At 46.3% G+C, this 11,249-nt stretch overlaps 1 protein-coding gene across 1 annotated transcript; it reads left to right on the top strand.

Annotated features, from left to right (window-relative positions):
• The first annotated feature begins 1,567 nt into the window (after window positions 1–1,567).
• Window positions 1,568–7,200, top strand: LOC138740715 (zinc finger protein 135-like). The gene is made up of 2 exons (XM_069893771.1): window positions 1,568–1,632; window positions 2,666–7,200. Exon 2 carries the CDS (start codon window positions 3,525–3,527, stop codon window positions 4,869–4,871), a length of 1,347 nt encoding a protein of 448 aa, XP_069749872.1. The 5' UTR covers window positions 1,568–1,632; window positions 2,666–3,524; the 3' UTR covers window positions 4,872–7,200.
• Window positions 7,201–11,249: the final 4,049 nt, after the last annotated feature.

Below are 11,249 nucleotides of genomic sequence, written 5' to 3'. Positions count from 1 at the left end.
TGGCGAGAAGCATTGCTATCTTATGTGGCTGTCTATCGAGCAACACCTCATGCAACCACTGGAAAAAGTCCTGCAGAAGCATTTTTTGGGAGAAAAATCCGCACAAAAATGCCAGAAATAAAGGAAATCTGAGACGACCAGGAGATGAGAGACCACGATGCTGAAAAGAAAGGTGCAGCAAAGCTGTACACAGATTCGAACCGTGGAGCCAAGTACTCAGACATCATGCCAGGAGATAATGTTCTAGTGAGGCATGAAACTGGTGGTAAGCTAGACACACCTTATTACCATCAACCCTTTACTGTCGTATCCAGAAGTGGCAGTATGGTGACAGTCAAGTCTCCGACTGGAGTCCTGTATAAGAGAAATGTATCAAGTGTAAAAAGGTACCAGTCCAGAGATACATCGAGCAAAGAGGTTGAAAGGCCAATACGAGATGCTGAAACTGAAAGACCTGATGATGCTCCAGAGGCAGTTACCAGCACTCCTGATGAAGTGACTAGAGCGCCAGAAACACCCGAAGCCGTGGCGAGCAGTATTTCCGACGCTGAGAGTGAACAACCGAGAAGCGACGACAATATCGCAGGCAGGCCGAAACGAAACCGGAAAGTGCCCAAACGATACGAAGACTTTGTGCCATAGTTTGTGCCAAAGTGCATGTATGAGTGCTGTAGGAAGTAAATTTTATGTAGTTGAGTTATAGTATTACCATTAGTTACGATGTTTGTATGTTTCCGAGGGATATTGGAAAGTGAAGGTAAAGTTTATTTCTGATTAAAGGAGGGATGTCATGATAATGAATATGTATGAGATGTACCGGAAATCACGTGGTATGAGAGAGAGAGATAAGAACACAAGCAGGAGAACAAAGGAAACGGGAAAATAAAGCCACTGAGAAGTTTACCTGATAAAACTTGTGTTTAATGTTTTATTAACTTCACATTTCGGGCCACAAATGTGACACCCACCCTTATTTATTCTCATCCTTATTTGGCATGTTACTTTGCCATATGTTCCCATTCTTTTGTGATTTTATAAATCAAGTTGGCCTTGTCTGCAATCTCATGCAGGAACTGTCCTTCCTTTGTATTCTAGCAGACACCTGCCCTCCTTCTCTCCCACAAGTCTCACATCTGCTTTCTCTGGGCAGCCATTATTAACTCTGCTCATTACATTCTGCAGAAACTGCACTTTGGCTACTTTTCACAATCCCACTCCCCCTTCATTTCCCCTTATCCCCCCTCCCCTTTCCTCATCATTCCGCATAATTCCCCCTCCCACTCGCCCCTTCATTCCTTATTGTTCCCCTTTGACCCTTGTTTCCCCCTCCCCATCATTCTCCCTTGTTCCCCCATTCGCCCCTTCATTCTCCCTTGTTCCCCCATTCGCCCCTTCATTCCCCCTCCCCCTTCGCTTCCCCAGGTGCATATTCCATTTGGAAAAGGGTGGGGATGTAACTGAGTGCATGCGCAGGGCCATCCCGTGTCTACCTCTCCTCTGATTGACATCTCCTCCGCCCCTCCTCCCAGTCTTTTGCGCGCTGACGACAAAGGGCCCGCGCGTTCCTGAGCGCCGTTCCCTCAGCAACCGGCCGAAGCACTGTTGAGGTCGCGGCCTGTCCTGTGGGTACAGGTGAGAGTTGCCCCGAGCGGGGCCCGGCCTTTGTTGGAGCCACGCTGCCCTGAGTTGGGGAGGAGGGCGCGGGGCACCAAGGTCCAGGCGAGGTCCGGCCGGGGCTCGTCCACCCACTGTCGGACCGGTGGGGGAAGGGGAGGAGGAGGAGAGGGAGGGTGGGTGAGGACCGGGACCCGCCTCCTGTCACACGGGGAGGATGGGGTGTCAGGGGGAAGTGTCCTTGAAAATGGCCTCGGCAACGAGAGCTTCCCCAACCCCCACAACCCAGGGCCACAGGCCCTGACTCTCCAACCCCCATCCGTGGTCCATGTCCTCACCCGGTGCCGCAGATCATGTCTCCCAACCCCAGCCGAGGTCCCTGTCACCCCCCCCCCCCCCCCCCCACACACACCTGGGGCCGCAGACCCTGTCTCTCTAACCCCCGGCCATGGACCCTGTCACCCTCCCACCTTCACTCTGGGCCACAGCCCCTGTTTCCCCCTGGGGTAAGGGGTGATAGGGGTGAACAGACTGTGGGGATAGGGGAGAGTGGGGACAGAGTGAGTGGGGAGGAGAGAGTGGTAGAGGATAGGGGACGGGAGTTGAGGGAGGGTGGGGGAGACAGAATGGAAGGCGAGGGGGAAGAGGGAGGTGGGATGGAGGGGTGATAGGAAAAGGGTTGGGGGGCAGAGGGAATAGAGAGAAAGAGGAAGGGGTGAGGGGATAATGAGGAGAAGGAGTGGACAGGAGGCACACAAGCTCCCACACAGCTTGCTGGTGGTGGACATCGATGGCACCCACTCCACCCTCTGAGTTTCTCCTAATTCTCCGACGCTGACTCAGATTTCCAATTTATTGTCAGTGCACCCGGGACATCACATGCTATCCCCACTTAATGTCAGAACTTCAATCAGTGTTTCCACTTTGGTAGATTCAGTATCTTACGTTGTTCATGTTAAGTCATGCGTTTTGAATTTTGGTGCTCGTCAGAGGACTTGGACCCAACAATTTAACCCAAAACACAATTCATTTTTATTATTTTTAAATTTAGGGATCCAGCATGATAACAGACTCTTCCAGACCACGAGCCCGTACCAAACAAATACACCAATTAACTGACAAACCCCATGAGGTTTTATTTTGAGGCTGGGAGGAACCCACCCAGGTCATGAGGAGAACATGCAAACTCCTCCTGGACAGCACCAGATTGGAACCTGGGTGCCTGGCGCTGGAATAGCATTGCAATAATCGCTCGACAGGAGGAAGTCAGCGGGTCGAGCAACATCGCTGGAAGAGAAAAAGAATCCCCAACGTTGAGGACCAGCGCCCTTCTGACCTCCCCCTCTCCTCACGTTCATACAAAATATTGCCTGATGTGTTCCGAGGAGGAACTGGGAAGTAATCCTGGAATATTTATTCCTCATTCAACATAAAAACGAACTATTGTCATAGTTGATGGGAACTTCCAGTGCATTGATTGACACGGGCTTGAGAACAGCTTTGTTTAAGGACAATCGTTCAATGCCTTTCATGGTGATGACTGTCACCCAGAAATCTCTTCAGCCAAGAAAGTGCCCCATCATGGTGTGAAAGAAGGGAGCACACAGGAAGTGACGTCACGTGCACGTGAGCTACGTCGAAGCTGCCGGCACTTGTAAGGGACCGAAGGCAATTCAACACCGGGCGCCAGGAGTAGAGCACAGCACTGGGTCCTGGAACGGAGGCCTCTCGTGAGTCTGGGGCTTGCAACACCCGGCAAGAGGACACTTCTCTCCAGGTCCCAGCCTTAGTGTTGACTTAACCCGCTACCCAGCCCTCCGGGAGCCTCCATCTAGGTGAGCACGCACTGTGCCCCCGGGGGAGGACTGCATTGATTTATCTCTTGGTCACACCCTTTCAGCCCCTCAGCGATGAGCCCGTTTCAGTGCACCGTCTGCGGGAAGGACTTTAAATGGTTAAGTCATTTAATGAAACACCAACGGGTCCACACTGGGGAGAGGCCCTTCACCTGCCCCGAGTGCAGCAAGGGCTTTGCAAATTCCTCCGCTCTGCTGACCCACCAGCAGGTCCACACCGGGGAGAGGCCTTTCACCTGCCCTGAGTGCGGCAAGTGCTTTGCATATCCCTCCGCTCTGCTGAACCACCAGCGGGTCCACACCGGGGAGAGGCCCTTCACCTGCCCCGAATGTGACAAGAGCTTTGCACATTCCTCTGCTCTGCTGACCCACCAGCGGGTCCACACCGGGGAGAGGCCCTTCACCTGCCCCGAGTGCGGCAAGAGCTTTACTCATTCCTCCGCTCTGCTGACCCACCAGCGGGTCCACACCGGGGAGAGGCCCTTCACCTGCCCCGAGTGCGGCAAGAGCTTTGCACAGTCCTCTGCTCTGCTGAGCCACCAGCCGGTCCACACTGGGGAGAGGCCCTTCACCTGCCCTGAGTGTGGCAAGAGCTTTGCACGGTCCTCCACTCTGCTGACCCATCAGTGGGCCCACAAAGAGGAAAGGCCCTTCACCTGCCCCGAGTGCGGCAAGAGCTTCAAACAGTCCTCTGCTCTGCTGACCCACCAACGGGTCCACACTGGGGAGAGGCCATTCACCTGCCCCGAGTGCAGCAAGAGTTTTGCACATTCCTACACTCTGTTGAGCCACCAGCGGGTCCACACTGGGGAGAGGCCCTTCACTTGCCCTGAGTGCAGCAAGAGCTTCACACAGTCCTCCACTCTGCTGACCCACCAGCGGGTCCACACCGGGGAGAGACCCTTTACCTGCCCCGAGTGTGGCAAGAGCTTTGCACAGTCCTCCGCTTTGCTGAGCCACCAGCGTGTCCACACCGGGGAGAGGCCCTTCACCTGCTCCGAATGCAGCAAGAGCTTTGCAAGGTCCTCAGCTCTGCTGAGCCACCAGCGGGTCCACACCGGGGAGAGGCCCTTCACCTGCTCTGAATGCGGCAAGAGCTTTGCACGGTCCTCCGCTCTGCAGAGCCACCAGCGGATCCACACTGGGGAGAGGCCCTTCACCTGCTCCGAATGCGGCAAGAGCTTTGCACGGTCCTCTGCTCTGCAGAGCCACCAGCGGCTCCACACTGGGGAGAGGCCTTTCACCTGCTCTGAATGCGGCAAGAGCTTTGCACAGTCCTCCGCTCTGCTGAGTCACCAGCGGGTCCACACCGGGAAGAGGCCATTCGTCTGTTCTGAGTGCGGGAAGGGGTTCACCCAGTCCTCGAACCTGCTGAAGCACCAGCGAGTCCACGCCGGGTAGAGGCCGTTCACTTGCCGAGTGTGGGAAGGGGATTGCTCAGTCGAACAGCCTGGTGATACACCAGCGAGTTCACACATAGCATTTGCAGAGTGTGGAATATTTAAACATCACTCACTCAAACACCAGGAGGGACTGGAGTCTTGTGGTTATTGAGCCCACAAATCAAAACAGGTCTTGTCAATTTGCAATTTGTTTTCAGGTTCAAGTTTATTGTCACAAGTAGAAAGGTGGAGTGAGGAAGTTTGTTTTGGAACAGTCCAGCAAGACATCCTGTACATAGTCCAATAAATAAGTCACAGGTCTGGAGTGCAGAGTTACAGGGACAGATCAGTCGGTACAAGGTAAAAGCAGCATTATTGTACAAGTGTGAGGATCAGTCATGAGTTTGATAACAGGGAAAGAAACAGTCCTTGAATCTGGTGGGGCATGAGCTCTCACTGGTGAATCTTCTCCATGGGGACAAACTTTGCTGAAGAAGAAAATACATTTGGAGTGTTCCTCAAGCTCAACCCTTCATTACTACTGGTCTCCTTTCTTTATTTCAGTTTCATAATTGCGATGGAAGAAGTTGCTGATTTATTTCTTTTAATGTTAATCAATTGAATTTAGTGATTAAAGCTTATGTATTGAATGTACCAAGGGAGTTTTGGGGGGGGTGGGGGGTATCGGTTTCTGCGGGATTATGCGTGTGTGACCTTCGTCACAACCTGTAAATGGAGGGAATTAGTGTTGTTTTAGACAATGCCTGTTGTGAGGGTTTTTCTTTGTATTGTCCTTATATTTTTTTTTCTTTTTTGGATTGCTGGAAGAGGTGTGTGCAGATGCATAGATTCTTTTGGATTGTGAGGAGGTCTGCAGGACAGAGGGAAGGGGAGGGATTAATATTTGGTTTGATAAGTAAAGTAATTAAGTTTGAAAATTTCAATGTTAATGGGTTAAACTACAAATAAGGAGGAGACTGTTAACAAAAAAATTGGGAGTCGATACAGCTTTTTTTTAAACAAGAAACATGTTTAACAGGAAAAAAAAGCATTTGAAATTAAAAACAGATTGGATGGAGTATGTGATGTCTTCTTCATTTAATTCTAAAGCAGGAAGGGTGGCTATTTTGATTTTAAAAAAAATATTCTTCCTATTAAGGTCCAGAATATTATTATAGACCTTATACATTGTCAGATATTTTTGGAAATGTGAACACTTTTGAATTCATAAGCTCCAAATATCAATGATGAGAAATGTTTTCCAGATACTTTTTTAAAATTTAGCAGAGGCACATGAAAATATTTTAATAAGAGGGGATTTTGATTTTTGTTTAGATCCTTTGTTAGATCTACTCGAGTAAAATTTGACTTTGATTGACGTACGGAGAAGGATTCATCCTAGAGAGAAAGATTATTCATTTTAAACATCACTCACTCAAACACCAGGTTTGATCCTTATTCTTCTTTCTGGTTTCGGCACAAACACAAGCTTGAAGAGGATTTTAAACCGAGGATTTTATCTGACCACTTGCCTTGGTTAATAACTATGGAAATGCCCAATAAAGAGAAGTCATTATATAGGTGGAGATTAAATTCTCTGTTATTGAAAAGGGAAGATTTTTGTGACTTTGTTCAAAATCATATTAGAATATTTTATGATATAAATTTGAATTTGGTAAATGATAATTTTTTTATATGAATGTTGTGAATGAGGAAACAGGCTTGACACATGGCTCAATGCTACAAGGGACACTAAGTAAATACTCCCAACCCTTTTAATAGTCCACATCTTACCATCAGTTTCTCCAGCGTCCTTCCACATTTCTGGCCCTGGAGTGAAGCAGGGTGGTCCCAAGCTAACAAAGAGAGGGAACGAAGAGCACATGGTACCTGTATACAAGCCCAGATCATTTGCAGGGGGCCAATGGCTTGGTGCCAGGAGGGTTAATCCAATTACAACAGCTAATGGCCTGAGACCAAGTCCAGGCAGGCTGGAGCGTGCAGGCCATATCAGTCCTTCTAGTCCGCACCGATTGAAGTGAACTCCACTAGTGTAGAAGAAAAATGATCTTATATTGAAAGTGTTGCATGTCTGTTTCCTTTGTAAAATGAAAGCCCTTTTCTTTATCTTTTGTAAGTTAAGAATCAAGCCAGTTTCAACTGGTCTGCAAAACGGGGCCCCTGAAATGGGACTTTGGAATGTTCTTTGTGTGCAACGAGAGATGAGAGTTGTTTGCTTGCTCATCTGTATAAAAATGTGCTGTTTGTCTTCTGCAGGCAGAGTCTGCACCTGACACCAGTTAGGACGGTCTCTCCATGATATCATGTAATAAAGCTCTCGAATCGAATTCTGAAGTCTTAGCCTGAGTTATTCTGACTAGAGATTTCCCTAACAGAATCTGGCAACGAGGATGGGATCCCATTGACATAATTCCAAAAGGACCAAATTTAAAATTATTGGTTTTCCTAGCTGAAGGGGGGAATACCGTTCGCTCATAGCTGAAAGAGGAGCAATATAAATTAAAAAGGGGAAATTCTTGGTTTCCTAGCTGAAAGGGGAGCAATTTAAATTAAAAAGGGGAAATTCTTGGTTTCCTAGTTGAAAGGGGGAGCGATCTAAAAGGATTTATTGGTTTTCCTAGCTGAAAAAGCTGACAGAAGGCAGAGTCGGGAAAAGTGGGAGTTTTTCAGGTTGGCAGAGAGTGGTAAGTGAGGTGCCGCAGGGGTCGGTGCTAGGCCCACAACTTTATCATTTACATTGATGACTTGGAGGAGGGGACAAAATGTGGTGTAGCCAAGTTTGTGGATGACACCAAATTGAGTGGAAGAGCAAATTGTAATGATGTGGAGAGTCTGCAGAGGGATATAGTTAAGCTGGATGAGTGGGCAAAGGTCTGGTAGATGGAGTACAATGTTAGTAAGTGTGAGGTTATCCACTTTGACAAGAAAAATAAAAGAGCTAAATATTATTTAAATGGTGAAAAACTACAGCATGCTGTTGTGCAGAGGGACTTGGGAGTGCTTGTGCATGAATCGCAAAAAGTTAGGTGCAGGTGCAGCAGGTTATTAGGAAGGCAAATGGAATGTTGGCCTTCATCGCTAGAGGGATTGAATTCAGGAGTAGGGAGGTAATGTTGCAACTGTATAAGGTACTGGAGTACTGTGTTCAGTTCTGGTCTCCATACTGGCTTTGGAGACGGTCCAAAGGAGGTTTACTAGGTTGATCCCTGGGATGAAGGGGTTGACTTATGATGAAAGATTAAATCGTCTAGGATTGTATTCTCTATCCAGGGAAGTGGTTGAGGCTGCTTCATTAAACAGGTTTAAAATTTGGTTAGATAAATTTTTACATGATAGAGGATATGGAGAGAAGGCAGGTAGGTGAAGTTAGGTCATAAATTAGATCAGCCATGATCTTATTGAATGGTGGAGCAGGCTCAATGGGCCATTTTTGGCCTACACCTGTTCCTTCCTATGTTCCTAAAGGGGTGAGACTAAGAAGGGTAGCTACCGAATGAAAGTTGTCAGAATAACAATTCACATCTTCTCGATCTATTCCCCTCATAATTTTTTATACCTCTATCAAATCCCCCCTCAACCTTCTACGCTCCAATTTCTGTATTCCAGATACTGCAATCCAGGCAACATTTTGGTAAATCTTTTCTGCACCCTCTCTACCTTATTGATATCCTTCCTATAATTTGGAGATCAGAACTGCACACAATATTCCAAACTTGGCCTCACCAATGCTTTGAACTCCCAGCTCCTAAATGCTATGATTTATAAAGGCCAGCATACCAAAAGCCTTCACCACCCTATCCACATGAGATTCTACTGATAAGAGCGATGAACCGTTATTCCAAGATCTCTCTGTTCCTCTGCATTCCTCATTGCCCTCCCCTTCTCTGTATATGTCCTGTTTTGATTATTCTTCCCAAAATGAAGCATTTCACCCTTAACTCCATCTCCCACCTTTCAGCCCACTCTTCTAAGCAGTCCAAATCTTTCTGCAGTCCATGAAAACCATCCTCACTATCCACCACTCCCCCTATTTTTGTATTGTCTGCATATTTACCCAAATTACCACTCCATAATCCAAATCATTAGCGTAAATGGCAAACAACAAGGGACCCAACACTGATCCCTGAGGCACACCGCTCATCACTGGCCTCCATCCTGAGAGACAGTTGTCCACCATGACTCTGGTACCTATCCTCAAGCCACCATTGAACCTATCTGACTATCTCAACATTAATACCTAGTGCCTGAACCTTCCATGTGGAACCTAATTGAAAGCCTTACTGAAATCCATATAGACACCATCTACTGCTCTACCCTCATCAAACTTTCTAGTCACTTTCAAAAAATTCAGCAAGATTTGTCAAACATGACCTTCCTCTCACAAACCCATGTTGGGTGTCCCTGATCAATCCCTGCTCCTCTAGATGCTTAAACAGATTATCTCTAAGAATACTTTCCATTGGTTTACCCACCACCGACGTCAACTTACTGGCCGATAATTGCTGGGCCTACACCTGGAGCCCTTTTTAAACAGGAACCATGTTTGCAACATGTCAATCCCTCGGCATCACACCTTCCTCCAGTGACTGTTGAAAAATCACTGTCAGAGCCCCCACTATTTCCTCCCTGACTTCCCTCAAGGTCCTGGGTAAAATCCCATCAGGACCTGGAGACATATACCTCAGAAGTTCTAATGCCCCCTCCTTCCTAATCCCTATGTTGTCCATAATTACCCCTTCTGTCTCACTTTATCCTACCCAATTCCATATCCCTTTCCCTCGTGAATACAAACGAGAAGAACTCCTTCAATATCTCCCCCATCTCATTTGGCTCCTCACACATTCGTCTGCTCCGATTCTCCAGTGGACCAATTATATCCTTCACTCTCCTTTTGCTATTCACATATTTGTAAAAATCCTTAAGATTTACTTTCACCCTGTTCGCTAGAGCCACCTCATTCCTTTGTTTCACTTTTCTAATTTCCTTCTTAAGCCTCTTTCTACAATCAATGTATCTTTCAAGCATTTCATCCATCCCTTGCTTCCTGTATTTAATGTAGGCCTCCCTCTTATCCTGAACCAACGTCCTAATCTCTCTTGAGAACCACGGCTCTCTTGAACACTTAAAAATAGATCAATTGGAAAAATAATTTACATTTTGGAAAAGGACCTTCAAAAGTTCGTTTCTAAAGACAAACACAGATTAATGAAAAGCTTCATTATGATACACTGCAAACTTTAGGACTGAGAAAGTTATTAAGACGAGGCAAAGATTTTCTGAATTGGATGAGAGATCGCATTAAGTTTGGGTTTGGCCCTTAAAAGTGGAGCAAGCTTCGAGAATAATAAATGCAAGAAAAAAGGACACAAACGCAATTACAGATAAACCTGAAGAAGTAAATGAATCTTTTAGGAATTTTTATATGAAATTATATACTTTGGAATCTTTTGGAGATGAAACTGAAACAAATGATTATTTATCACAGATAAGTTTAGAACAAACTGAACTTGATGCAGCGTTTACTGAGACAGAGCAACAAACTCTACATTATGGCGACTCACCTAAGCGTGCACCAAATTGGCGCCAAAAGTCACGAGTGCGCTGCAGACATCAGCCGTTGGGAGGACACTGACTGTGGGGAAAATGGCAGGCTGGAAGATGACGTGACTTCTGCCCCATTGTGCTCGAGGTTTCTCAGGAGCAGGGTTTAAAAATGCACATGTGAAAAACCAGTGAAGCTTTTCCAACTGGACGTCATTCAAGTAAGACAACTTCTTCCCCTCATCGCGACACAGTGGGACTGCAACATAGTAATAGATCTCAAGGAGAAGATGGATTCCTATCTGAATTTTATAAAGAATTTAAGGGTTTATGAATTCCCATATTCATAAACTTGTCCTAGTGTCCACCTCAGACCATATTCCCAGTTTCATAAACTTTTACTCTTCCAGAATCATTCTCGATGGTAATAATTACTGTAGTTCCTGAAAAAGACAGAGACCCTTTGAAGCTTTCATCTACAGATCTATTTCATTATTAAATATAGATTATAAAATAGAAGCAAAATTTTGGGGAAATAGAATGAATAGTTAATATGGATCAGATGGGCTTTATTAAAAAAGGGCAGTCTTTGGAAAATGTATCTAAATAGCACAGTGGTTCTCAACATTTTTGGCCCAAGGCCCCACTTTAATTTTTTCCAAAAACGTACACCCCACCATTAGTGGGAAAAGTTATATATTCAAAAGCAGTTTTAATGAAATCATTTACTGCAATTAAGGTTGGGAATGCCATGACGGGCCCAGAGGACCCCAAATCCCAGCGGCAGTAGAAATTCACCAAGACAAATGGTTACTTAAATAAAAGTTGCTTTTAA

Source organism: Narcine bancroftii, chromosome 1 (assembly GCF_036971445.1).
Source record: "Narcine bancroftii isolate sNarBan1 chromosome 1, sNarBan1.hap1, whole genome shotgun sequence".
Lineage (NCBI taxonomy): Eukaryota > Metazoa > Chordata > Chondrichthyes > Torpediniformes > Narcinidae > Narcine > Narcine bancroftii.
Note: the sequence above shows the minus strand (reverse complement) of the source record. Positions and strands in the feature narration are given on the sequence as shown.